Raw genomic sequence first — 26,833 nt, forward strand, 5'->3', positions numbered from 1 at the left:
TTAAAAAAAAAAAAAGTTTAAAAAATGTGAATAGTAGCAGCCTGAAACTGGTTTAATCCTAGCACAGTGCAGGCGTGTCATCACAGCTGGAGGGATTTGGCTGTAACCCTGGTCCCTTTGGGAGGACACAGGGTGGAGAGGCATCCTGTGTGTGGCCCACCCAGGGCCTGCCCCAAGAGCAGCTGTAATAGGAGGTGACCCAGGCCCTGATTGTGAGGCAGAAGCCATATGCAGGACCCAAAAGGTTAACCCCAGCCCAGTGGGTGCTTCAGTCCCTTCATGTCCAGCTCTCACAGCCATTTGCCACCACCTAAGCAGAGACGTGATGTGTATGACTCCCCACCTGCCAGCAGGGTTTGGTCCCCGAAGCTTCACAGGTTTTTGCAAGGAGGGGAGACACGGGGTAAGGAGAGGAGTAATTCAGGAGCAGGCACTGCAAGACTCAAGTGCAGGGCCTCTGAGCCACTATCCGCCCCTTATGGGCCCATCCTCTCTGCTCTCTTGGGTCCCGGCCTCACCCTCCCCCAGGCTGGCCTCCATGAGGGAGCCGTGAACAGGTCACTTCAGCCTCAGGCTGCACCCCTGTGAAATGCAGACAACCCCACAGAGCAGATGGAGGGCTCTTGTGGGAAGGTCACGGGATTCAGGAACAAAGGAGTCTGTGGAACATCAAGTGAGGACACAGAGTTTCATGCAACCTTTTCTGCATCTTGGACAAAAGCTCCTACAGCCTGGTTGCCATCCTCAGCTCTTCCCCACCGGTCAAGCTGGGCCTGATTAATTGCGCTTTTCCTATCTAAAAACCAAGGTTTTTATGTTTATTCCCATTGTGGCACAGCAGAAATGAGTCCGACTAGTATTCATGAGGACACGGTTTCAATCCCTGGCCTTGCTCAGTGGGTTAAGGATCTGGAAAGCTTTGGTGAGCTGTGGTGTAGGTGGAAGACGCAGCTCAGAAACTCCGTTGCTGTGGCTGTGACTAGGCTAGCAGCCATAGCTTTGGTTCCTGGCCTGGGAACTGCTATATGCTGCGGGTGAGGCCCCAAGAACAAACAAACAAAAGTCACCCTGACTGGTTCTGGTCCGGAAAGTATGTAAAACATGTCCCATAATTCTGGACAAAAACCACCCCTCGCTTTGCAGTACTGATCCAGCTGAAGCCACGTGTGAGGCTATGAAGGTGTAAATCATGGACAGTTTCTTCGTCAGTAGATGGGTGTTCTTCCTGCAGTCCCCGCATGTCCACAGGGCGCTCAGCGGTGGTCGAATGAAGGTCCCCAGCGCCATCCTCGCTGTAGAAATTCCCGAGGATGGCGGAGAAACCCCGTGGGTTAGGCCAGCCTTCCCGGCAGGTTCCGGCCCCCTCCTGGGACCATCTGGAGAGGAGGTTCGGAGGAACTACACCCCACAGGCAGCCACTTCCGGCCCCCGCAGAGAGCAGGGCAGCGCTCTGGACGTTGCCTTGGAAGCAGCTGGAGGCCAGCCGCGGTGCTCCAGGGGTTACCAAGGTGACGGCCGGGCGACTGGAAAGAAGCCTCAAGAAGGACGCTTGGGGAGGAGCCTGGGGCGAGCGCCAGCTCTGATTGGCCGACAGGTCACGCTACTTCCCCACCCATCGCCTCGCTTGCCAATAGGCGCCGGGCCTGTCGTGCACATGCGCAGGATCAGACGGTACCATCCCTCTCGGCCGTCGGTGAGTGCTAGTGCGCGGGTACTAAGGGAAAGTAGCTGCTGGGGAGGGTAGGGAGCCCCCCTCAAAACCCTGCCACTCTTCACATTCCTCTCGAAGGGATGGGGCACCTCTCAATCGTGAGATGCCTCCGAAAAGGAGCATCTGCTGGCGGAGGCCGCGCCTGTCCTTGCTGAGGCTCATGGGAAAAGTAGTCCGAGGGGAGGGGGCGGCGCCTTCGGAGCAGATGCATGATTGGCCAAGGCGGCTCTGCCCAAGGGGCGGGCGGGGACGCTGGCTCCCAGTGGCCTCGGGTGGCGGAGGTGGGCGCAGGCCTGGCTGGGTGGGCGTGGCCTCTCACTACCTCCCAATGTGCCCTGGGCCTCCAGCTTCCAAGCCTTTTCCCGGGCCGGTCCACGTCCCTCCTGCGGGAAAACCTCCTCTTTGGAAGGCGAACTCCAGGCGTCAGGTTTGGTCCAGCCTGTGAGCCAGCCCCCCGATCCCGCGCTGGGCGTGTTTCACCCCGGAGTCTCTGCGAGCCTGAGACACAATTATTTGCTGACCGCTTCACACAACTCGTAGCTCCTCTTTGCTTTGCTCCGGCTTTTCACACGCTCGGTCCAGACGTTGTGAGTGAAGCACTGCTCTCCGTGGTCAGCGAGCTCTGTATCTCGGGGTCCACATCAGCCCCTGCCTCGACCAAGCGCAGACCAGCCCTTCAGGGTGCCCCACTTGAGTCAACGTCTCCCGGAGACGGTGAGGACAGGCGGCCTGGCCCCAGTCCTCACCCCGGATCGTGCCCTACTACAGCCCTAATTACCCCCTCTCTCCGCCGCGATGGCTTTCCGGGGCTCCTCAGCCTGTCCCTGGCAGCCTCTGATGACTCCCTTTGCCTTCCTCTCCAGCATCATCTCCCAGCAGTTCCCTGCAGTTTTCTGGAAGCTCTGTCAACAACTTGCCTCCAAGCCTTGGTTCACAAGGCTTCCTTCCGCTCTGTGACTCCTTCCTCCTTGAAGCTTTCCCCAACTCAGCCTCAAGCATCCCCACACCAGGGTCCTCTCTGTCGCAGCCTCAGTCCCCTGGGCTGGGCCTGTGTGCACACAGGTGACTTACCCTGCCTGTGGGCTTGAGGCTGTCACCCTGACCCCTCCTATCCTGCAAGTCCCTCTTGGTGGCTCCAGGAAGACTCGCAGCACAATGCCATCCCCACTGGGTCCCCCGAGCCTCCCCTCTCTGGACTCCGAGGCCACCCTGGAGGAGCCCGAGGCAGCACGCCAGCGCTTCCGGGGCTTCTGCTACCAGGAGGCAGCCGGTCCCCACGAGGCCCTGGCCCGGCTGCGGGAGCTGTGCCACCAGTGGCTGCAGCCAGAGGCTCACTCCAAGGAGCAGATGCTGGAGCTGCTGGTGCTGGAGCAGTTCCTGGGCGCTCTGCCCCCTGAGATCCAGGCCTGGGTGCGGGGCCAGAGGCCAGGCAGCCCAGAGGAGGCTGCTGTTCTGGTCGAGGGCCTGCAGCATGACCCTGGGCAGCTGCTCAGCTGGGTGAGTGTGGAAGTGTGGGTTTCTTGCAGGGACAGAGTGAGACTGGCTCCCCGGTAACTTGCCTCTCTCCTCAGATTACAGCGCACGTCCTGAAGCGGGCAGTGCTTCCAGCAGCACAGAAGACAGAGAAATCTGTGAGGAGCTCCCACCCTTCAGAGCCAGTGGAGCCCCTCAGGGCAGCCTCTGGGGAGGGGTCCAACGATGCGCAGATGGAGGGGGGTGCCCATCCCAGCTGCAGTGTGAAGGAGGAGCCTGCTGGCTATGGGCAGGAGACCGGTGAGAGTGGGGGCGCAGTAGGGCTCGGGGTTCCTGGAGACAGTGCAACATCCCCAGCTAGAGTGGGAACCCAGGAGAGGTTATGCTGGAGCTGGGGGCTTCTGGAGGGAGTGTGGGTGTCCCAGGTGGGAGGGGGACCTACAAGGGACTGCAGACTGCAGAGCTTGGTCCCTGGGAGGGCAGAGGGCAGGGCTGCCTGCCTGCTGGCTGTGTGCCTAGCACACCCGGAGGGCTGCCCCCTGCTGGCAGAGGTGGGCCCAGTGAAGCACCAACACTGATTCCTTGCCTGCCCCGGCTCACATGAGCAGCCCCTGACGCCTGTCTGCTTCACTTCCTAGCACCCTCCAGCCCCCTAAACCCAGCCACGTCCCATGAGAGGTGCCTCGAACGACAGGAACCGACCTCTGCGCCTTTCCACCCGTCTAGGATTCAGGTCAGCAGCCCCTGGTGGCAGGTGCAGGCCTGCGGTGGGTAGAGGGAGTTCCTGGTGACCACTCTCTGCCCTGCCAGTTGTCCAGGTTCCTTGGCCAGCACCTCTGTTCTTTGCTGCCCCAAAATGGAGTTGGTGTCAGGGCACCCCTTGCAGGCCCTGGGGCACAGAGGGACAGACCTGCGCTTGGAAGGTATCTTGGGAGTTCCTGTTGTGGTGCAGCAGAAACGAATCCGACTAGGAACCATGAGGTTGTGGTTCGATCCCTGGCCTCGCTCAGTGGGTTAAGGATCTGGCATTGCCATGAGCTCTGGTGTAGGTCACAGATACGGCTCGGATCCCACGTTGCTGTGGCTCTGGTGTAAGCCAGCAGCTACAGCTCTGATTAGACCCCTAGCCTGGGAATCGCCCGTATGCCGCGGGAGTGGCCCTAGAAAAAGCTAAAAAAAAAAAAAAAGAAGGGATTTTGGCCTTGGGCAACTGGGAATCTGGTTTAGAGTGACTGAGCCTGGCCCACTGATCGAGCAGTCAGTCAGGGAGTTGGCAGCTCCCAGAAGTCCTGAGCTGGCTTCTGGGGATGGAAGCTTCACGTGTAGGTGGGGAGGGGACAAGATGGCGATGACCAAGCCTGGCAGGAAAGCCCGAGTGACACCCAGCAGTCTGGCCCCCCTGCACACCTGAGGTCCGCGTGGAGACGCTCTTCCTAGGAAATGCCTGCAGCTCTGCCTCTGCCAGGCCTTTCCTCCAAGGCCGGCCAGCCCTCCACTGTGGCCAGCTAAGTGTCCCCTGCCACCTGTGGGGCTGGGTTCCTCAGTATGGGACTCCCAGCAACACTTCCTCATCCAGTCCACTCTAAGAGTGCTGCCCCAGGGTCCAGGCGCAGGTGGAAGCAGGCGGGTGGGAAGGCCACCCCCACCCTGAGCCTCCCCTCCTCCAGCTGGCAGTGCTGGCCTGGCTCCTGTGGACAGACGCTGGCTCATCTGTCAGGATTCTTGTTCCCATCCCTGCAGACACGACGGCCGGGAGCGCACCTCCTAGTAAAGCCTGCGAGGGTTTTGCTTTGACTTGTGGCAGCAGGAGCTAGCTCACCTGTGTCCTAAGGTGCCTGCCCGCTGCCTTGCCTGCCTCCCTGCAGCCAGGTCCCCCATCCAGGGACGCTGATGTCCTCGGCGCTTCCCGGGAGGATCTCTGTTGCTCTTGTAACCACAGGCCTGAGGGAGGAGGTTGGGGTCCGCGCCACTGCCCGGCATTTTGCTCTCCCAGCAGCACACAGTGTTCAGGGCCCATCCAGGGCCTGTGTGCAGCCAGGACCAGGAGCCGGCGGCAGTCGTGGGGGACTGCTGCTGTCTGCATCTGAGGGGTGAGGCCAAGGGCAGCTCCCTTCCGGGTCCTGTGTCCCCAACACGCGTGGGCTCCCATCCTAGCTTCACCTTCACCTTCGGCCTCCTGGGCAGGGGAGGCTTAGGAGACCTGCAGCCCCCCTCCCCCTTGCCGAGGTGATTGGCAAGGCTCGGTCCGGTGGGGGTGCTGCTGGGAGACGGGCCTTCTGTGGGGGAGCAGCCTCTGGTGGCAGGTAGCAGGCCTGCCGTGGGCAGAGAGGGTTCCTGGTGGCCACTCTCTGCCACCTCCCTGCAGGAAGAGTGGGGCCTTCTGGACCCGTCACAGAAGGAGCTGTACTGGGACGTGATGCTGGAGAAGTACGGCACGGTGGTCTCCCTGGGTGAGGAAGGCCCCTTCTCCTCCCGGTCCTGCGTGTGCCGTGCTTCCCAGGGGGCACCCCCATCGCCTGCCAGGGCCCCCACCCCGTCCTTACACGTGCGAACCCCTCACACGCCCCTCGTGCCAGGCCTGCCGCCTGATGGGCCCCTGACCCCAGCAGGGTTGCCGCGCCCGCTTCCGGAGGCACTCGCGGAGTCGGAGCCCGAGGGGCTGAGCCCCGGACCGGAGGGACAGAGGAGCCTCCGCCCGGGTAAGGGACCGCCGGCCCCCGGCGGCTGGGGCCGGGAGAGGGGGCCTGGCGTCGCCGGCGACCTGGCTCTGCCACGTCTGCCCCCAGCAGGTGAAAGCGCGAGCTCGGGAGCGGAGGGGCCGTCTGGCCGCCCCGGGGCCCCGCCGCCCGCCGCCTGGGAGGGACCGTCCGCCGCCGCCGCGCCGCCGCCGCCGCCGCCGCCGCGGAGCAAGCGCTACACGTGCGCGCAGTGCGGCCGCGCCTTCGACTGGAAGTCGGTGTTCGTCATCCACCGGCGCGCGCACGCCAACGCGCCCGGCGCCGAGACGCCGCCGCAGGCCCCGCCCCGGCGCGCGCCCCCGGGCCCGCGCAGCTACTCGTGCGAGGAGTGCGGCCGCAGCTTCAGCTGGAAGTCGCAGCTGGTCATCCACCGCAAGAGCCACGCCGGCCAGCGGCGCCACCTCTGCGGCGACTGCGGCCACAGCTTCGACTGGAAGTCGCAGCTGGTCATCCACCTCAAGAGCCACCGGCCCGAGGCCCCGTGAGCGTTGGAGCGGGCAGCCTCGCCCGGCCGGTCCCGGCCCGCCCGGCTCCTCCACCTCGGCCCGGGGCCTCGGGGGCCGCAGAGGGCGCCGGAGCAGGTCCGAGTCCGCGTCCGAGGACGGCCCCCTGCCCGGACACCCCGTGTCCCTTCAGAAGCCGCCGCTCCCTCGCCGCCAGCCTGCCCGACCCCACCTTTACGGCTGAGCCTCGGCCCGCCGCCCGGCCCAGGGGCGGCCCGGTTACCTCCACGCTCCTAGCTGAGCGCGTCGCAGGCCGGCTGCGCTCCCTGTCCCTGCGAGCGCTCGACCTGATGACCAGGCCCCTTCCCACCAGCGGCCTGGCCTGAGGTCTTTGTGGGGCCCGTGCAGAAAGGCCAGGAGAGCATAGCCTGCTTCTGTTTGCCGCCGGGCGGAAGGCTAAGATTGTGCGCTGTGCGTTTTTAACACATCCCAGTTTAAGACTGAAAAGGTTCTGCGCAAGAATCCTGACCTCTGGTCTCCGCTGGTCAGAGGAGCAGCACCTGCCCCGTCTGCCTGCCAGCCGGGGCTTTCGGGCCCGCGAGCAGCGTCAGGGTCCGGGCAGCTCTTCCGTGGCCCACACATCCCTCCCTGGCCTTGTTGTCCAGGCTCTCGAGTCCCAGCCTGAATGAACATGATGGACAAGCATGGCCTCCGGGAGCAGATGCCACTTGGGCCACGCACGCCCAGAGCCCACGGAGCAGGAGGTGAGGAAGCCGCTTGCTGCCCGGGTGGCCCGTCTGGGTTCCTGGGCGGTCATTCAGGACTTTGGCCAGTGGACTGTTAGACTTTGCAGGGTTGCTCTGACAGACTTGTTGAAAAAAACCCAGGTGTGTTCTCTGAGGGCTCTGAACTGGGTCTCACTAGGCTCAAATCAAGGTGTGGGCAGGGCTGGTGCCTTCTGAAGGCCCTAGGCAGGAACCCACTTTATGGCCTGTCTTCGCTCACAGACGCTGCCCCTCGGCTTGGTTTATGGCCCCTTCCTCCGTCTTCAGAGCCAGCGGTGGAGGGTGATCTCACGTTGCATCCTCTTTGTGAGGATCCCCGGGATTGGGTCCGGGTTCCCTGAGTGACCTGGGCTGAGCTCGCCCCAGAATCACCTGTCGGCCACACCTGCGCTCATCTTGTCTCTGTGTCTCACGGTTGCCTTTGCGTGTGAGATGACACGTTCACAGGCTCTGTGGGTAGGACGTGGGTGACTGGGATGTTATCTAGCCCTTCTCTGTCTCCTGGCATTTGGGGGGGTGGGTTCAGGGAAATAGGTGCATCCAAGGAAGGAACCTCTGCAGCCTCAGGCACATGCAGGGGTGGCTGGGACTGCAGCTACTGGGCAGAGGTGGGGGACAGCTGGGCTGGGGACCTTGCTGCAGCCTGAGACGGGAGGCAGAAGCCTCCATCCCCCAGTCTTCTGAGGACCTTTGACCTGCTGCACACACGCAGGCCCGGGAAGCACAGCCAGGCTGGAGATGGAACGGGGCGCAGGTGATCTGGTTTCCGAGTCCAAGCTCGTACCCCTCACTGCACCGTTGTTGGAGGAGGAGAGACCAGTTGTTGGAGGGAGCAGTGGCAGCTTCGTTCACAAAGCAGCCGACCAAGGAGATGGTGGGCTCAGGTCCCAGACAACCCCCTGCTTTTGTACTGGAAGGGGAGGGAGCAACGGCAGACATTTCCCGGCTCCCTCCTGCCTGGGAGCCGCTGCTGTGTTGCCGTCTTCCTGCGGCGGCTCCCGGGTGGGCCTGGTCAGGCTGCTTCCTGGGAGCTTAAACAGGGTACTTTAGCTAATTGCTGGTTGCCTGGAGGCAGAGTTCCTAGAGATGGGCCCTTAGGTGTGGTTTAAGCTGTGGTGATGAAGCCCGTAGTAGCACAAATAGGTCTCCCCTCTTACAATCGGGTTGGCAAGCAGGAGGCCAGATCCATGTTGGGGGCCTGGAGGTAGAGGGCAGAGCGGGGCTGGGTGCCCCGGAAAGGAGAGCTGGGTGTGAAGGTGCCGAGGGAGAGCAGGCTGCGGTTTCCTAATAAAGTTTTTCATATTTAAAAGCAGTTGAGGAGTTCCTGTCGCGGCTCAGTGGTTAATGAATCCGACTAGGAACCATGAGGTTGCGGGTTCGATCCCTGGCCTCGCTCGGTGGGTTAAGGATCCAGCATTGCTGTAGGTGTGGTGTAGGTCTTAAATGCAGCTTGGATCTGGCATTGCTGTGGCTGTGTCATAGGCCAGCGGCTACACCTCCGATTAGACCCATAGCCTGGGAACCTCCATGTGCTGTCAGAGCAGCCATAGAAAAGGCAAAAAGACACAAAACAAAAAAACAGTTGAGGGAATGGCATTCCCGTTGTGGCTCAGTGGAAACGAATCCTACCAGTGAACCATGAGGTTGTTTAAACAAAATGGGAATTCCCATAATGGCTCAGCGGTTAATGAACCCAACTAGGATCCATGAGGACGCGGGTTCGATACCTGGCCTCGCTCAGTGGGTTAAAGATCCAGCGTTGCCATGAGCTGTGGTGTGGGTCACAGATGCTGCTTGGATCCTGTGTGGCTGTGGCTGTGGCTGATAGCCTGGTAACTTCCAGATGCGCCAGCTGCAGCCCTAAAAAGATAAAAACAATCAGTGTTTTTTAATTTCTAGTTTTTGCTTTTTAGGGCCACACCCACGGCACATGGAGGTTCCCAGCCTAGGGGTCTAAGCAGAGCCACAGCTTCCAGCCTACACCACAGCCACCACAATGCCAGATCCTTAACCCACTGAGCAAGGCCAGGGATCAAACCCACAACCTCATGGTTCCTAGTCAGGTCGTTTCCCCTGTGCCATGATGGGAACTACAAGAAAATCACATAAACTTAGAAATAATATGATGACAAAAAGTACTGACAATTAAGATATTCTCCTGAAAACTGACCTCTACATCAAAGAGAAAATGGCTGGAAGGTTCCATTGTGGTGCAGTGGAAACGAACGTGACTGGCATCCATGAGGATGCGCTGACCTTGCTCAGTGGGTCGGGGTTGCTGGGAGCTGTGGTGTAGTCGCAGACGTAGCTCGGATCCCACGTTGCTGTGGCTGAGGTGTAGGCCAGCAGCTGAAGCTCCAATTCGACCCCTAGCTGGGGACCTTCCATATGCTTCGGGTGTGCCCCCCCCCCCCAGAAAAAATTGAAGAAGCAAATTGACTTGCTACTGAATTGGCCAGACCAAGAGTGAAATCCAGAGTCAGGCTGTGTCTTGCTGTACAGTCCTTGCTGGTTTTCTAGTTCCTGATTCCAAAAGGGAAAGAGTCTTCTGGGGGCCATAGAACTGGCTTTCCTTCTGCTGTGAAATGCGTATTGGGGCCCTCAGGCCCAGGCCCGTTTTCAGATTTGGGGGACATGGTAGTGAAACAGGGGCACAGTGAAGCAGCCTGTGCCTCCTCGCCCATGTTCCCCAGCAAACCCCCCGGGGTTGAGGGCTGAGGCCGGGGCAGCGTGGCCCATCCAGGTGGGGAGGCTGCCCTGGCCGTGCCAGCTCGTCACCGCACAGGTTTACACAGGCAGGGACAGTACACAGACTTAAAAACCAGTCCAAAAGCAGAGAACAAATAAGTCCAAAATCCAGCACCCTGAAAAGATCAATAAATGAAACAGGTTAAAACACTGAGCCTGATCAAAGAAATAAGAGCCAGCGCTGCAGTGTAGAAACCTAATATGGAGTTCGCTGTGGCACAGTGGGTTAAGAACCTGGGCTTGTCACTGCTGTGGCTCGGATTGCTGGTATGGCTCGGGTTTGATCCCTGGCCTGAGAACTTCCATGTGCTGCAGGGACAGCCCCCCCCAAAAAAAAATCTAATAATGAAAAAAAGTAAAATGTAACCGCTAATGAGATTTCTATCAGAGACATAAGGAAATACAAATAGCAGTTATATTGTGAGCAACCTCATGACAGTACATTAAAATTCCAGTAGAGGAGTTCCCATCGTGGCTCAGGGGTTAACGAAACCAATTAGGAACCCTGAGGTTGCAGGTTCGATCCCTGGCCTTGCTCAGTGGGTTAAGGATCCCACGTTGCTGTGGCTCTGGTGTAGGCCGGTGGCTACAGCTCTGATTCAACCCCTAGCCTGGGAACCTCCCTAAGCCGCAGGTGTGGCTCTAAAAAGACCAAAAATAAATAAATAAATAAAATTTTAACAAAGCTGTCAATCACCTTGGGAAAAAAGGGCATGTGTTCAGGGAGGTTTACTGTGACCTGTTTAGAAGCAAGAAAAGACCCAAACCTTACAGAACGCAGCCTGAATGCCAGTCCCCTAGGAGTGCTTGTTTAAGTGCGGGGACAGCCATGTAATCGAAGGCTTTGCAGCCTAGAGAAGGAGTTGGTCTAGGAGTTCCCATGTGGCTCAGAGGCTTAAGGATCTGGGTTTGTCTCTGCAATGGTTTGGGTCGCCGCTGTGGCACAATCTGGACCCCTGGCCTGGGAATTTCCCTGTGCCACTGATGCAGCAAGAGAGAGGGAGGGAGGGAGGGAAGAAGAAAGAAAGGAGGGAGGGAGGGTGAGAAAGAGAGAAAGGAAGGAATTGGTCAAATGACCCGGAGACACTTCCTTAGGTATTAGGATGGACTGCGAACCACCTTGGGGGAAAAGCGAGTCTGCGGGTGTGTGGGTGCGCCTGTGTGTGCCTGGGCGCGGGGGCAAGACATGGCAGGACACACTCCCACTGATTTGTTGAGGAAATGGTAAAAGGATCGGAACAGGTGTACAAAGATCTGTGTGCATTTTAGATGTTGTTTGTCACGCGGGGGAGGAGAGGAGCAGCCTCGGTGTTCAGGAACGGGCGTTCCACGCAGGCGACTTCTGTGCTTCGCGTACCGTGAAGCAGCGGGCAGCCAGCAGGGTCGACCCCGCACGTGTCACAGCAGGGAATTGTGGACAGAGCAGGCCTCGCACTCTGAAGCTGGCTGCTGTCATGGATCAGAAGATGCAGTATTACAAATATGTCAGTCTCCCCAAGTTAACCTGTAAATTAAGGGCAACTCCAATCAAGAATCCCATAGGATCATTTTAAAAATAGATAAAATATATTGGAGTTCTCGTTGTGGTGCAGTGGAAACGAATCCGACTAGTATCCATGAGGATGTGGGTTTGATCCCTGGCCTTGCTCAGTGGGTCGGGGATCGGGCATTGTTGTGAGCTGTGGTGTAAGTTGCAGACGTGGCTCGGATCCCACGTTGCTACAGCTCTGGTGTAGGCCGGCAGCTGCAGCTCCAATTGGACCCCTAGCCTGGGAACCTCCATGTGCCACAGGTGCGGCCATAAAATAAAATATGTAAAATAGGAGTTCCCATCGTGGTTCAGTTGAAACAATCTGACTAGCATCCATGAGGACCCAGGTTCGATCCTTGGCCTTGCTCAGTGGGTTAAGGGTCCTGCATTGCTATGTCTGTGGTATAGGCCAGCAGTTGCAGCTCTGATTGGACCACTAGCCTGGGAACCTCTGTATGCCACAGACATGGCCCTAAAAAGCAAAAACAAACAAACAAACAACCAAACAGATGCAAACTGAAACAATATGATGAATTGCTCAATCTGCAAAACAGCTGTCACTTTAAAAAAAAATGCACAACCTGAAGGTTGAGAGTTAAGTTTTATTTGGGGCAAAATTAGGACTTAAGCCTGGAAGACAGCATCTCAGTAGCCCTGAGAAACTGCGCCGAGGAAGGGAGAGGGGAGCTGGCGACAGAGGCAGAGACAAAAGTTTACAGAAAACTGATGCTGGAAAGATGTCACCGGAATCTGGGTTCTCGTTCACGGCAGTCGAAGAATCAACTCTGCGAACACACAGGCCAGAAGCACGGGAAGAATCAACCCCTCTCTCCACTGTCCGTAGGGGCTTTGATCCCGTAAAGATGTGGGAGTTCCAATGTGGGGTCCAGAAAGATGTGGGTTTCTCCCACTGGCCTTACGCAGTTACCTGCATCAGTCCTTGGCCAGTATGGGTTTAGGGGTGGAAACGTCCAGAAGTTTCATGTTTCCTCTGTCCTCCTCTTCCCCTGGGTCGTCCCCCTTCCTCTCGTTCCTTTTCCGTCAGTTGAGGAGGGGGCGGGAGGCGCGTCTCCCACAGGAAGCGAGGCCTGTGCAGAGTGGCTCTCTGGGGCCCTCAAGGCGCACGTGTTCCCCCAGTGGCCATCACTGAGAGGGCGTCGCAGCCCAGGCGCCCCCGACTACCTGAGTGTCAGAACCCGGTATCTCAAGTCAAAGAATTCAGCGTGTCGCTCTGGGAAGAGGCAGAGGTCTGGGCGCATGAGACTCACTCCTTTGACCGGCAGCGCAGCCGGGGGCCTGTCTCCTCGGTTCCCTCCTGAGTTCCCTCAGGGCTTCCCAGCTCACCCTTGGGACCGGCTGTTCTCACAGGTGACCGTGACATCTTTTTTGCTTCTTTTTAAAAGAACAGCCCAGGTAGGATCCATGAGGATGTGGGTTCGATCCCTGGCCTCACTCAGTGGGTTAAGGATCTGGCATTGCCATGAGCTATGGTGTAGGTCGCAGACACAGCTTGGATCTGGTGTGGCTGTGGCTCTGGTGTAGGCCGGCAGCTGTAGCTCCGATTAGACCCCTAGCCTGGGAGCCTCCATGTGCCGTGGGTGCGGCCCTAAGAAGAGCTCCCCCTGTTCTGAATCGCGTGCACTCCTGCAGAGCACCGTGCGCCTCTGCCTCTGGGTTGGCCACTGCAGGGCAAACCCACCAGCAGCAAAGCGGACACACAAACCGAGGAGGGGGGTGCCGTGCAGCTCTGAGTGCACAGCAAGGGACCGCCACGTGCCCCAGCACCGCGGAATCTCAGTGCCCACGCCGTGTTCACGTGAAGGTCACATGGTCAGAGTCATGTTTCCCTGTGGGGGTGCTGGGGGGGGCAGGGCACCTGGTCGAGGGCTGGGAGTGGGCTCTGTGCAGTTCAGGGCTGGGACCAGGGCGATGAGGTGGGGCTGCTGGGACGGGTGATGGCAGGAGGCGGCTGCTGGGATGGGAGGTATTGGGGGTGTGGACAGCCGTTGGGGAGACACCATCCTGGCCCAAAGGGAGGGCAGACTCTGAGTCTGAGTTTGCTTCCATCTCTGTCTCTTTCTTTTTGTCTTTTTGCCTTTTTGCCATTTCTTGGGCCGCTCCCTTGGCACATGGAAGTTCCCAGGCTAGGGGTTGAATCAGAGCTGTAGCCGCCGGCCTACACCACAGCCACAGCAACGCAGGATCCGAGCTGCGTCTGCAACCTACACCACAGCTCATGGCAACGCCAGATCCCCTACCCCTATCCCCTACCCAGGATTCGAACCCGCAACCTCACGGTTCCTAGTCGGATTCATTAACTCTTGCACCACAACGGGAACTCCCTCCATCTCTGCCTCTTGATTGCGCTTGGAACAGGCGAGCCTGCCCTTTGTACGTTTATTTCTGGTAAACTAGACCCGATCCGCCCGGGGTCAGTGTACCGTGAGCCCCAGGCACGCGGCCCACACACGTGCTGGTTTTCTGGTTGTATGGCAGCTCTCTCTACTTTCCCCTCTGCCTTTGCCTTGTGTTGCGCTTCCTACTCTGTGTCTGGATTTCCCCCGTGGTAATCTGGAAGAGTCCCCGGGCTCTCAGATGGGGAGTGGATGCTGAGGTCAGCGGGTCCCCCTGTGCCTCCAAGGCCACGCTCAGGCTGCACGGTTTGCTGGAAGGGGTCACAGGACTCAAAAGCTCTGAGACTCCGAGATAGGGTTTATCACCAACACGAGGCGTACATCGGGTCAGCAGAGGGAGCGGCGTTTGGACGAGCTCTCCCCTCTGAGGGAGTCCTGCCGAGAGCCCTGGGTCCCCCAGCCCTGGAGTATGACGACCACCACGTGCTGCCAGCCGGGGAAGATGCCCGAGCCTGTTCCAGGCTCTGTCGGTGCTTGGAGCCCCACATGGCCGACCCTGGCTACTGGGTTCCAGCTCCTGTGCCCAAGAGGCCAAACCGAGGCAGCCCAAGGCCTCGGGCGCAGAAGCACTCTTAGTGGGTCACCCAGGAGAGTGGTCAGGAGGCAGGTGGGGGGGACAGCACCTGCAAAGGGTCAGAGGCAGGTGGTGGTGCTTCAATCCTGGAGCCTGGGGCGCGTGCCCCAGGGTGGCCAGGTCAGTGTAGCACTTCTGTCCTTCATCCTGGGCACCCAGGAGCCCACAGAGCCCCCTGACCTGCAGGGCCAGCTGCTCAGGCCCCTCCTGGTTGGGAGATCAGGGAACAGGTGGCCTCTGCACCATCGGGTACAGAGTCTCCCCGAAGGCCTGTCAGGGAGAGGCCGCACGGACACTCACAGGAGCGGATGCTTGACCCGAGCCAGAGGCGGCCCTGCAGCCCCTGAGGGGGCAGGGACTTTCCACCACGAAAGGGGTCCCCCACACACAACTGGGACTCCAGCCTCATGCCACCACCCTGCAGATCTGGCGGCAAAGGCAAAGCGAGGCGGCCCTTGTGTGGAGCCCGGGGCACTGCCTGCCTTCATGAATTCAGAAAAGGAGTTTTCCTGAACAGATGGGACATGAAGCAAAAAGGGAAGGCCGACTCGAGGTAGGATCCGTCCATCAGCTTTTCTGCAAAGAGCGGGGAGAAGAGGCCAGCGCCCAGCACCCAAAATAAACTGTAATTTCTACCAACCACAAGTAAAGCAGGCCCTTGAAGGAACACTCGCAGTCACTAAAGTGAGCAGACACACACCTCGTGTGGTTGCACAGCAAACTCAACAAATGAGGCTGAACAAACAGGGAAGGTGGAGAACAAAGCGCAGTGTTTATGCAAAGTTCAGAAAGAAGTAGACATGACCTACGTGATTTCTATTGCATTTCTTTCTTTTTTTTGTCTTTTTGCCTTTTCTGGGGCTGCTTCCCGTGGCACATGGAGGGTCCCAGGCTAGGGGTCGAATTGGACTATAGCTGCTGGCCTATACCACAGCTACAGCAGCACGGGATCCGAGCCGCGTCTGCAACCTACACTACAGCTCACGGCAATGCTGGATCCTCAACCCACTGAGCGAGGCCAGGGATTGAACCAGCAACCTCATGGTTCCTAGTCGGACTCATTAACCACTGCGCCGCAGCAGGAACTCCAAGGAGAATATCACTTCTGTGTGTCTGTGAGGGTGTCTCAGATGGGAGTAGTGTTTGAACTGGTGGTGTCAGCTGTGGAGCAAACTGGTGCGAGTGGCGCCATCCAGTCCATGAGGCCAAATAGAACACGTCCTGGCGGGGAAGCAGTGCCTTTTTCTTCCTGCCTCACTGCTGGAGCTGGCACGCCTCACTTCTTGGCCTTGGACCTGACTGCCACGGATGGCTCCCCTGGTTGTCAGGCTTTCAGGCTGGGACTGAGTTGAGCCCTTGGCGTCCAGGGCCTCCAGCTGGCCGACGGGAGGCAGGGGCACTTGTCCGCCTCCACGGTCTCATGAGCAGATCGCTCAGCATAATCTCCCTTTGTACGTCCCCTGGCCGCACTGGGAAACATCACAAGGACCTGCCGGCGCGATTCATTCCTGAGGCCAACCCCAGGCGTCATCGGTGGGGCCGCGGGTCCCCCGCAAGGAGCATCCCCACTCTCTGCCAGGATCCCTGCCCCAGCCACCTGCCCCGCAGGGACAGCGCAGGCACGCCTCCTCCTGACCCCCTGACACACCGCTAGAGCTTTGGTCTCAATGGTCGTGCCCCACCCCCACTCACATCCCCTGTGTGGTGTCTGGCGATGGGCCTTTGGGAGGCCACTAGGTCTGAGGGCCTCCCGGTGAGACCGGTGGTCTTGGCGGAGGCCTGAGAGCGCCCTTTGTCTTCTCTAGCCCCCAGGGAAGGACCCAGTGCGAAGACGGCCGGCCGCCTGTGAGCCTGGACGTGGGCTGTCCCTGGACAGCACATCGGCCCGCACCTCCGTCTTGGAATCCACAGGCTCCAGAGCGGTGAGAAATAGGTTTCTGTCATTCATAAGCCACCCGGTGGATGGTACTGGGTTAGAGGAGCCCGAACAGAAGCCAGGTGAGGATGTTTTGAAACACAAGAGGAGGAATTCTTTATCAGATATTAAAACTTATTATGGGGCAGTGCTCATTAGAGGAGTGGAGAACAAGAAAAAGCAGAAAGATCAACTGCATGAAATAAGACAATACCTGTGATGTATTGAATAAATAATAATTCACCTAATTTCTAGTCCGGGGGATAATAAAAGTAAACAATTATGGTTTTGGTAGTTCCCTCTGTGGTGGCATCTTGGGGCACTGGGGCGCAGGTTCGGTCCCTGGCCCGGGCCAGTGGGTTGAGGATCCGGCCTCGCAGCTGCAGCTCAGATCTGATACCTGGGCTGGGGACTCCATGTGCCTCTGGGCAGCCAAAAAAAAAAATACCCCAAAACAATGTGGGTTGTTTTTTTTTTTTTTTGGCCATTGACCTGTGGCATGTGGGGTTCCCAGTCCAGGGATCAGATCTGAGCTGCAGCTTTGGCAATGCTGGATCCTTAACCTGCCAAGCAAGGGATTGAACCCTCATCCTCATGGATACTGGTCAGATTCTTTTTTTTTTTTTGCTTTTTTAGGGCCAACACCTGTAGCATATGGAGGTTCCCAGGCTAGGGGTCAAATTGGAGCTACAGCTGCCTGCCTATACCACAGCCACAGCAACTTGGTATCTGAGCCGCGTCTGTGAACTATACCACAGCTCATGGCAACACTGGATCCCAGACCCACTGAGTGAGACCAGGGATCGAACCTGCAACCCCATGGTTCCTAGTCGGATTCGTTTCCACTGTGCCACGACAGGAACACCCCTAGTCAGATTCTTAACCTGCTGAGCCATGATGGGAACTCCTAAACAATTGTTTTAATCCTCACAAAATTATTATTTTTTGTCTTCTGTCTTTTTAGAGCCACACCCGAGGCATAGGGAGGTTCCCAGGCTGGGGGTCTAATCAGAGCTGCAGCTGCCGGCCTACACCCCAGCCACAGCAACACCAGATCCGAGCCGCGTCTGCAACCTACACCACAGCTCATGGCAACACTGGATCCCAGACCCACTGAGTGAGGCCAGGGACTGAACCTGCAACCCCATGGTTCCTAGTCGGATTCATTTCTGCTGCACCACGCCGGGAACTCCAAATCCTCACAAGATTATAGCCAAGTGTGTGCCTGCCCGAAGCCGGCTGGGGCTTGGGGCAGGTGGAGGTGAAAACCTTTGGAGCCGCAGCGAGGTCTTTCTTCATAACATCCCCGCAGTGAGGATGCACTTGCCACCCGCGCCGACGGGGCTGGTTGAATAGCTGGGGGTCGGCACACCCCTCTCAGCCGGGCTCCTCGACTGTGAAGGGGAAACATTCCTGCCCACGCTGTGCCGGGAGTGGGGGTGAGAGACTCCAGTGAGACACGCTGGCATCGCCAGGGCTTCCGGGGAGCCCTCGAGGGTCCTGAGGTAGCGTTTCATTCCTGCCGTTGCTCACCCCGGTCCCTCCCGATGCCCCTGCTGGTGACAGCCGAGCCAGGATGCCAGCCTCAGGGACAGCAGGTCCCTGCGCTTTCACCCTTTTGAACGCCCACAAACGTCTTCCAGGGTCATCATCGTCTCCGCGGTCATCAGTCCCATTTTACAATGAAGGGAACCGGTGTGCGGGGAGCATGTGGTTCTCGGGTTGCCTGGCCACACAGCCTGCACGTGGCCTGCGCTGGGACCCACAGACCCTGGCTCGTGTCCAGCGTGTGTCCCTGGGGCCCTCTCTCCGTGCCTCCCCGCACTCGATACTGTGTTGGTCGAGCGCATCTCCTTGCCTGCAGCCCGGCTGGCAGCCCTTCCTGTTAAGGAAAGTGCAGCGACACAGCCTCACAGGTCGGGGCCCCCTGAGCTGGGCGCAGAAATGCAGTGTTCCTGGTCAGGGGGATGGCACCGCCTGAGCCCCCACCACATGGTTCACAGAGAAGTGGCTATATTGGCTACAGCTGGCACCAGGCACTGTGCAGCTTGGCACAGGAGCCCAGGGAAGCCTGGAGAGCGGGGCCTGCAGGTCTTAAGGTCTGGTCACAAGACATGGCAGGATCACTGGGTCCTAGTGGCTGTCTGTCCATATACCCCAGGCTCCCTTCCAGGCAGTTTCTGGTCCCAGAGAACACACAGGCCTTGGAGTAATGGGGCAGGAGGATGGGCCTCAAGGGGTCCCAGCCCAGCCTCTGCTACTGGGTCCCAGCTGTCAAATGGTACTAGACGTCCTTTGGGCACCAGGACGAAGTAGGCCTGGGACAAAGCAGGGGCAGCCAGCCTGGGCCTCTCCTGCTATGTTCACACAGTGCCAGCTTCCTTCCTACCCAGGTAGTCCCTGGAGGGACCAGGCCTGAAAAATGAACCTGACAACCTACTGTGCAGGGAGGCAGGCTGCACCTGAGTCCAGCTGTGGGCACCAGTGCCTGGAGGGGCTCTGTTTCTGTGGGGGGCACATGGGGTTTCCTCGGCCCCAAAGGGCAGAGAAAACAGTCCATGCCAGTGGGCACAGCCACATCCTGGAAGATAGCCACAGCGCCTGCCTGCTGCGCTCAGGCTGCACACAGGGCCTGGCCGCCACCACCAAAGAGAAGATTCTCTTAGTGGACCCCCCCCGGAATCCCCAGGGAGCATGGGCCGTGATACTGCCACACCTGCTGCTCACACCTCCCTGTCTACTGCTCCCACAATGCCCTGGAGGTCATTTCTGGCCCCTAGGACACTGAGGACACCACCGTCCAGAAGCTTCTGCATCTGCTCCCCCAGACCCACTCCTCTCGCAGTCATGCTCACCCTTCTTGCCTCCGTCCAGCGCCCCCTGGCCCTTGGCCGACTGCCCACCATGGCGCTTCTCCCCACATCCTGCAGAGCACACTCGCATCCGTGGGCTGGGCCTGGCCCCCACCCCACGAGAGGCCACAGATGACCCCCATATAGAATCAGCGGTCATCTGTCCTGCAGTGGCTGCAGGGTTGCCAGCTTCGCCCCCACCCCGGCCTTGGCCAGTCAGCACCATTCCTCAAAGTAAGGTGTCTGCAGCAGACTGGCTCTGCCCTCCTTGCTTGTGTCCCCATCCATGCGAACATCCGTGTGCACATCCGAGTTTATTCTCCATCTGCCAAGGGCTCAGGGTTGGCTCACACTGAGCAGCTGGGGATAAGGCCAGGCCGGGGCTCCTGGGGACCATACACGTGGGGGATGGTCCTGCCGCCTTGGGCCCAGCGCCTCTGGATGTCCTGCGGGCTGACTAGACTGTCAGAGTCGCCAGGTGCCCTCACACACCGCCTGGTATATGTCTGGTGTCAGGGGCTGGAAGGCGCGGGCCTGGTGGTCCAGCACGAACAGGGGGTCGGCAACAACGCCCACGTTGAAGCCTTCGCGCACCAGCCGGGACTTCACCAGTTTGAACGTGCTTGTGGTCTCCAAGGTGTCCTGCAGGGACAGTGACCATAGCCCCGACTGTGACTGCCCCCCCGAGGTCGCCCACCTACCCACCCACTACTGCAGCAATCCTGGGCTCACCTGGATACGAATGAAATGGGGGGCAGCATAGGCAGGGAGCCAGTTGCGCACGTGCTCGTATAGCCTCCGCCCGTCGAAGGTCTGGCCGGGGGCCAGCTGCACGGCAGCCATGCCCACCTTACCCTCACACCCTGCGGGGCAGAGCCATCACTGGGCGACCCCCCCCCCCCACAACGGTGTCCGCGGCTGGCCGTCTCGCGTGAGTCCCAGCAGCTCCCTCACCGGTAAGGAAGCTCCGCCACCTCCCACAGCGCTGCTGCTGGCGGTTTAGAATGAAGCGAACCCCGCACCTGGCACAGCCACACCGTAGACGTTCACCTCCTGCAGGAAGTCCACGAGTGACAGCACGCCCTCCACCTCTCGCGTGGACACGTTCTCTCCCTTCCACCTGCGGGGTGGGAGGCGGTGCTGGGACCCCCACGGGGGAAAGGACCCCCGCCCACCCCGCCCCAGCCCTTGACCAAGCCCCGCCTCCTGCCACAAGCCTCGCCCATCGCATCCAAGCCACGCCCCGGAGGGCAGAGGCCCCGCCTCCCGCCCAGCAAGCCCCGCCCGGATGTCCCCAAATCCTGCCCCGAGACACCCCGCGGGACCGGAAGGTGTCGCCCAGGCGGTCGCGGAAGTAGAGGAAGCCTTCGCGGTCCATGGCCAGCACGTCCCCGGTGTTGTAGTAAACGTCGTTTGGGCGCCGCACGTTGTACACCAACTTCTTTTCCGTCTGCTCGCGGGGCCCGCGGTAGCCCACGAAAGGCTGGCGGGCCAGCACCTGGGTCAGCAGGAGCCCCGGCTCCCCTGGGGGTAGAAGGGGGCCTTAGCCGTGGATAGAACCTCCGGGACTCTCGAGAGAAGAGCCAGACACGGATCCAGAGACAGACAAAAAAGGAGAGGCCAGAGAGAGCAGGTGGCACCAGGGAGCCCACCAGAGATAGGAAGAGGCTGACAAGGATGGCGGAGGTAGAGACAGACAGTGGTGGGGAGAGAGAGATTCGGCCGGAACCTTGCAACGCCCCAGGAGAGAAGACCCGAGAAGTTCAGGACAAGAGAGTGAGGCTCAGGAGGATGGGACTTCCACCGAAAGCACGAGCGAGCAACTCAGACGGACACCCAGAGGCCCAGCCAAAGAGCTGGACGGAGCTGAGGGGCAGAGGGTCCCAGACTGTGGTCAGACAGGCCTGGGAATCGGGGCCTGGGGAAGGGCTGCAGACACCAGCCCCTGGGCACCAACCTCGAGGCTTTGGGTGGCTTGTTCCAGCCATGGAGGAGGCAGAGGGTCTCCAGCCTCCCCACACCCGGGAAAGGTTCCCCCACCTCCATACCTGGCCCCACAGGGATGCAGAAGCCCTGCTTGTCCCTCACAGGCTCCTCCGTCTCCATGCTGAACTGCACGAGCTCGAAGGGGGACATCATCTGAGGAGAGGACGGGAGGTGTCGGCAGAGGTCCTGAGAGCTCAGCCTCAGTCAGGGCCACCGTGACCCGAAGCACTCACTCGGAGGAAGCAGTTCGACTTGCCCTGGGCCCCACAGCGCCCTGGGTAGTTGACAAAGCCGACATTGCCTTCTGTGGCGCCGTAGGCTTCCCAGATCTGAATGGGGCCGAAGCGCTGCTGGAAGGTCTCCCACACTTCTGCCCGGAGCCCACTTCCAATAGCCAGGCGGACTGAATGTGACCGGTCCTCAGGCCGCTGCAGGGACATCCCGTGAAGGGGAGGGGGAGGTGCGGTGAGCATGCCCAGAAACCCTTCCCTGGGAGGGATCTTGCACCCTTTCCTGAGGAGCTGCCTGGGGGTCTCCCGAGTGCTTCCTTTAGAGTCCTTACCGGGAGTTTGTACCCGGAGAGGTACTTGTAAGGGTTGCCTGCAGAGGTTACCTGGGACCTGTCCCTGAAGCGACACGGAGGGGTGGCTGGAGGCCTCATCTGGCGACTTACCTAAGGAAAGACCTGGGGTCTTACATAGGGGTAGTTACCTGAAACGTACCTGGAACGGGGTGGTTACCTGGAGGCCTCAGCAGGACGAGTTACTTGGGGGCCTTTACCTGAAGGTAACTTGGGACAGTTATCCGGGGCCTTGCTTCAGGGTAGTGACCTGGAGACTCCTTGGGAGGATGTCTGGGGACTTTGGCTCAGAGGCACTTGCCTGAGGTCCGTACCTCACTGATCCTCAAGGCTGAGGCTGCCTCGCGCTTCTGAGATGCCCCTGAGCCAACTCTGTGCCAGGCACTTTACATGTTGACGTCTCACGTACCCCCTTAAGGTGTTATCCCCATTTTCCAAGGGAGGACACTGAGGCTGAGGGACCGGAGGTCATGGGCCCAAGACAACACAGCTGATCAGCAGAGGAGCCAGGCCTGGCAATCTCGTGTGTGACTCATGACCACAGCTCTTGCCTGGGGGGTTTACCTGGGGGACCGTGCTTGAGTCCTCTACCTGGGACAACTGCGGGTTCACCTTGGAGCCCCAATCTTAGCACCTCACCTGGGGAGTGTTGCACAGGTACCGCAGGACCTCGCCCACGTACTGGATCACAGTCACGCCATGCTGCCGGCAGTCGTCCCAGAAGCGGGAGGCAGAGAACTTGGGGGCCAGGACACAGGTCACGCCTGGGAGGGCGGAGAGGAAGCGGTTCTGGGTGGTGCTGCCCAGCCACTGGGAGAAACCGCCTTCATCAGCGGACCATGGCCCGGAGGCCCAGCACGACATCAGCCTCATCTCGGATAGCTGGCCGGGCCAGGACTGCTCCCACGAGAGGAGCACAGCCAGGCCTGGCTTCGAATCTCGCCTGCAGCGTGTGTGGAAAGCCAGATGCCCGGTACAAGATGGACCCTGCCAAGTAAGGCAGCGAGCGGGAACCACGCGATTGGGACTAAGGCCTTAGGCGTGTCTGGTGGGGAGATGTCTCCGTGGGGGGTGAGGCGGCGGAAGGATGGGTGGCGACGGATGGGTGGGTTGGTGGATGGACACGGGACGTTTGAAGGGAGGACCCATGGGTCAGCCCCTTTCAGGGGCCACTGCCTTCACGCCAGGAAACGACGCCCCCCTTTTCTGATAACCTCCGCAGCCGCCTCTGGTCGGCGCTCTCCCAACCTCAGCCTCGATCCCCCACAAACCCTGCAAGCGAAACATCGAAGGCCAAGGGACCACTGCCCTGTGCTTGTGGAGGTGGCGGGCGTGTGTCATCTTTTTTTTTTTTAAAGGCTGCAGGTGGAGCAGAAACGAATCCGACTAAGAACCATGAGGTTTTGGGTTCGATCCCTGGCCTCGCTCAGTGGGTTAAGGATCCGGTGTTGTGTTGAGCTGAGGTGTAGGTCGCAGATGTGGCTCGGATCTGGTGTGGCTGTGGTGTAGGCGGGCAGCTGCAGCTCTGATTTGACCCCAGCCTGCGCACTTCCATATGCCACAGGTGCGACTCTAAAAAGCAAAAATAAATGAATAAATAAAATGTGAGCGTAAAGAAGAGGGTGGGTAATGGGAAAGTGATAAACAGAACACAGACGACAAGCTACCGATGGTGGCTGAGGCTGGGTGCTGAGTACCTGAGCATTCACACAGAAAATTTAGTTTTTGTTGTTTTTGTTCATTTCTTTTTTTGGTCACCCTATGGCAGATGGAGTTTCCAGACCAGGGATCAGATTCAAGCTGCACTTGTGACTTGCACTAAAGCGACAGCAGCACCAGATCCTTTAACCCACTGTGCCAGGCCGGGGATCGAACCCACATCCTGGTGCCGCAGCGATGCTGCTGATCCCATTGAGCCACAGCGCAATCTCCCAAAAAGTTTAGTTTTTATATTTCACTATTTTCCATGTTAAAATTTTAGGGGAGAAAACAGACAAGAGAGATCCCAATCTGAATTCATGGTCAGGTGTCCAGGGAGACAAGCCGATGCATGGCTCTGGGTGGGTTTCCCCACTGGCTTCGCCTGGGATGAGAGCTGCTATATACACTCAGCTCTTGTCACCTGATGCCCACAGCACAGCCATTAGGGACTACGGGGTGTCCACACCTCCATCCAGGGAGCCCTGGCGCTCCCTGCTCTGCGTTCCTCGTCAAAGGTAAGAACCTGAGGTGCTGGGTAACCTGTGGGGCCTTGTCGCCCTGACCTCCAGGCTGGCAGTCCTGTGGATGGGGGGTCCTTGGAGAAGGGCTTACCCAGTTCCAAGCAGCTGAGGACCCCAAGGACGAGCCCCATTGTGTGGTACAGAGGCAGGACCGAGTAGACCACGTCATCAGCCGTGACCCCGCACAGGGTCAGCATCCCACTTATCTGCAGCACCCGCTCGTACGTGAGGATGGCTGGCTTCGGGAGCCCTGGGGACAGAGCAGTGGGAAGAGTCGGGAGGTGCCGTGGTGGGGTCTGCACAGCCCGGGCTCTGAGGCTCTCGGAGGCAGCCAAGTTTGGGGCCCGTGGGAGGGGGTGCGGAGGACAAGCTGATTGGGATTCGGAGGCTGAACTCCAAAGCTCAGGGTTTCGGTGGCTGTTTACTGGGCTCGGCGCTCAGGCCAGTGTCACAATCAAAGGGCGAGGCGGGTCTCAGGGGTCAGGTGTGAGGCCCAGGTCAGGCTGGGGGTCGGGTCCGCAGCAGAGTTCAGAGGTTGGGGTTAGGACTGCTGGGCGCCCTCACCCGTGGTCCCTGAGGTGTAGATGAACAGGGCGGGGCTCCGCAGCTTGATCTCAGCACGCAGGTCAGCGGGCACGGGGTCTGAGGGCGCAGCATCCAGGGCGGCTCCCAGAGCCCCCACCCCCGGGGTGGGGGAGGAGTGGCCCAGGTAGAAGCAGCGGATGTTCTCTGCCTGCAGCTTGGGAAGGATCTCCTCCAGGTTCTCCCGGAGGCCTGCAGGGATGGGGCAGAGGCGGAGGTCACGGGAGGCCCACCTTGGAGGTGGGGGAGGGAGCCCCCCACCAGCCACAGAGGAAGCCTCGGCAGAGAAGGGTGTCTGCCTCATCCGTAGAGAACCCTGCCATTAGCATTTGGGGCGAAAGATTGAAATAGCCATGGTGAAGAAAAAACAACACGCACCCCTGGAGCCCTCAGAATTGCTTTCTGGCAACTGAGTTCTGGCTCTAATTGCCCACAAGGGTGAGTAGGGTGCATGAGGCTCTTGCCCAGCCCCTACCAGGACCCTGCCCCTGTCCCCACCCGCTCCAGCCTCACTGGACTCTGAGGTCCTCACCTGGGTCCACCACCAGCACCCGAGCCCCCGAGCTCAGCACCGCGTGCACCAGGGGTGCCCCCCGGCCGTGCGGATTGATCCAGGCAACCGGACAGCCCAGCTTGGCCAGCCCCAGCCACAGGCCCAGGGCAGGAACGGTCTGCGAGGGCAGCATCAGCAGGGCAGTGGGCTCCCTCTCGTGCGGGCCCAGGGCGTCTCCCAGCTCGGCCTTCATGACCCAAGCTGCCCGGCAGGCCCTGGCGTCCAGCTCCCCGAAGGTGACCGTCTGGCTCCCCGGCCCGGTCCACACCAAGATCTGGCGCCCCGGCTGCGCTCGTGCTCGCCGCTCAAAGGAATCGATGAAGGTGTCAGGCGGCCGGCGCCTCAAGCGTGCCTGGATGTTCAGGCCCAGGCGCAGGGTCCCGAAGAGGTAGCCCAGGTCAGCGGGCAGCCAGCGCAGCCCTGGGGGTGGCCGCGCAGGCAGCAGAGCCAGCGTGAGGGCCGCAGCTGCCAAACTCAGCCAGTGGGGCATCCAGGGGCCCAGCCAAGGCCACGCCAGCACAGCCAGGCCCAGCAGCACACAGCAGGCGGAGTCTCCCAGGAGCCAGCGCAGTGCCAGGGCCACTGCCGCAGGCCACGCGGGCCACCCCAGGCCTCGCAGCAGCAACAGCAGCAGCACCAAAAAGGCCAGTCGCCCCTGGATGCCCATGGCACCTGCTCCTGCCTCAGCGAAGTGTCCAGGAGCGCGCTCCTCTGCCCCGGCTGAGAGCCCGTCAGCCCCACCCCCTGGCGGCCACCCAGGCACTGTTGACCAGGGTGCTGGCTTCAGGACTCTGCCCCCAGGCCTTCTTAACCCCACCTGTTTGCTTCCTTCTGCCAGGTCTTCTGCTTGGCTCCAGACCCCCTGCCTGGGGTAAGAGGCAGGAAAATCCCTGCTCTCAGGGAACTAAACCTCCAGTCCGGCCAAATGCAGAATCGGCAGGACAGCAAGGCAACTCTGGCTGCACACACTGCCTATCCACCCGCAAACCTCACCGAGAGTGTCTCCTGTGGCACCAACTTAATCTGAATCCGTGGGGAGAAGGGACCGGGCCTGGATGAGCCCCCAGCCTCTTGCCAGGTACCCAGCAGGTGCTCAGTAAGCACTTGAACAAGCCCAGCTCTGATCTCCAAACCATGTGCTCCACTCTCTGCCACATCCTCGGCATCAGCGGGGACCATGCTCAGGGGTCAGGAGGCTGAACTCTGCCTGTAATGTGGGTCTGGTGGTCTGTGCACGGCTGGACCAGGAAAGCCGTAGCCCCTCAGCTCTGGGAGGAAGTCACTGGGGTAGCACAGAGAAATGTTACTGTTGGCCCCGGCACAGCAAGCTGGGCAAGGCGCTGCGGCAGCCGCCCCCTCACCGGCTCCAAATACCAGAGGGCCGGGGCCACAGGTGGACTCTGTGATGGAAGCAGGAAAGAGAGCCTGAAACTGACATCGCCTGGCCATCTTCAGCAGCCCAGTGGGCAACCCGAGGGCCCTGGCTGCCGCTTTCTGCCCAGCCTCCCAGCCCCAGCCATGCCTGCCATTCCAGAACTTTCCAGCTAGGGCAGGTATCCTGGAACTGAGATTCCCTAATGGCAACCTGACCGCAGAGACCCTCTGGACACCCCCCCCCCGCCCTACTCCAAAGGGAGGCGCTCAACCCTCACGCCCGTCAGGATGGGGACAGAAAGTCCGAAGGCCAGAGGTCTGGTTGCCATATCTGGGGGACGGGGCCTCCCAC

At 59.9% G+C, this 26,833-nt stretch overlaps 3 protein-coding genes across 12 annotated transcripts in view; 2 read left to right on the forward strand and 1 right to left on the reverse strand.

The window, feature by feature from the left end:
* Positions 1–26,833, forward strand: part of LOC110261339 (zinc finger protein 444) — a 996,914-nt gene that overhangs the window by 903,014 nt on the left and 67,067 nt on the right. The window lies entirely within an intron of this gene.
* ZNF446 (zinc finger protein 446) lies at positions 1,663–16,629 on the forward strand. 9 transcript variants are annotated; one of them, XM_084962399.1, is made up of 7 exons: positions 1,663–1,693; positions 2,575–3,208; positions 3,283–3,484; positions 3,823–3,917; positions 5,550–5,634; positions 5,791–5,883; positions 5,971–8,459. In XM_084962399.1, exons 2-7 carry the CDS (start codon positions 2,867–2,869, stop codon positions 6,405–6,407), a joined length of 1,254 nt encoding a protein of 417 aa, XP_084818525.1. In that variant the 5' UTR covers positions 1,663–1,693; positions 2,575–2,866; the 3' UTR covers positions 6,408–8,459. The 9 variants fall into 9 exon arrangements, with proteins under 9 accessions (XP_084818525.1, XP_084818526.1, XP_020953051.1 ...); XM_084962400.1 differs by having other exon boundaries at positions 5,794–5,883; XM_021097392.2 differs by having other exon boundaries at positions 2,059–3,208; positions 5,791–8,459.
* SLC27A5 (solute carrier family 27 member 5) lies at positions 19,480–26,710 on the reverse strand. 2 transcript variants are annotated; one of them, XM_021097371.2, is made up of 11 exons: positions 25,087–25,849; positions 24,537–24,746; positions 24,064–24,222; positions 22,390–22,514; positions 21,784–21,843; positions 21,404–21,598; positions 21,233–21,323; positions 20,510–20,708; positions 20,207–20,304; positions 19,917–20,047; positions 19,480–19,826 (listed from the first exon to the last, which is right to left on the reverse strand). In XM_021097371.2, exons 1-11 carry the CDS (start codon positions 25,772–25,774, stop codon positions 19,650–19,652), a joined length of 2,133 nt encoding a protein of 710 aa, XP_020953030.1. In that variant the 5' UTR covers positions 25,775–25,849; the 3' UTR covers positions 19,480–19,649. The 2 variants fall into 2 exon arrangements, with proteins under 2 accessions (XP_020953030.1, XP_020953031.1); XM_021097372.2 differs by lacking the exon at positions 21,784–21,843 and having other exon boundaries at positions 25,087–26,710.

This window comes from Sus scrofa, chromosome 6, assembly GCF_054392235.1.
Source record: "Sus scrofa isolate SSC_HxYL_T2T_F1_AM1 chromosome 6, Sscrofa_HxYL_maternal_Yorkshire_Landrace_v2.0, whole genome shotgun sequence".
Lineage (NCBI taxonomy): Eukaryota > Metazoa > Chordata > Mammalia > Artiodactyla > Suidae > Sus > Sus scrofa.

What these genes read in the sequence shown, in the direction of transcription:
- SLC27A5 (XM_021097371.2), bottom strand. Translation starts at nt 25,774, where the DNA reads ATGGGCATCCAGGGGCGACTGGCCTTTTTGGTGCTGCTGCTGTTGCTG. An exon ending in GGTGCTGGTGGTGGACCCAG is followed by an intron (nt 24,747 to 25,086) that starts GTGAGGACCTCA and finishes CCATCCCTGCAG; the next exon opens with GCCTCCGGGAGAACCTGGAG. An exon ending in CCCATTTCATTCGTATCCAG is followed by an intron (nt 19,827 to 19,916) that starts GTGAGCCCAGGA and finishes CTGTCCCTGCAG; the next exon opens with GACACCTTGGAGACCACAAG.
- ZNF446 (XM_021097392.2), top strand. Translation starts at nt 2,867, where the DNA reads ATGCCATCCCCACTGGGTCCCCCGAGCCTCCCCTCTCTGGACTCCGAG. An exon ending in TGGCTATGGGCAGGAGACCG is followed by an intron (nt 3,485 to 3,822) that starts GTGAGAGTGGGG and finishes TTCACTTCCTAG; the next exon opens with CACCCTCCAGCCCCCTAAAC. An exon ending in CGGCACGGTGGTCTCCCTGG is followed by an intron (nt 5,635 to 5,790) that starts GTGAGGAAGGCC and finishes CCCTGACCCCAG; the next exon opens with CAGGGTTGCCGCGCCCGCTT.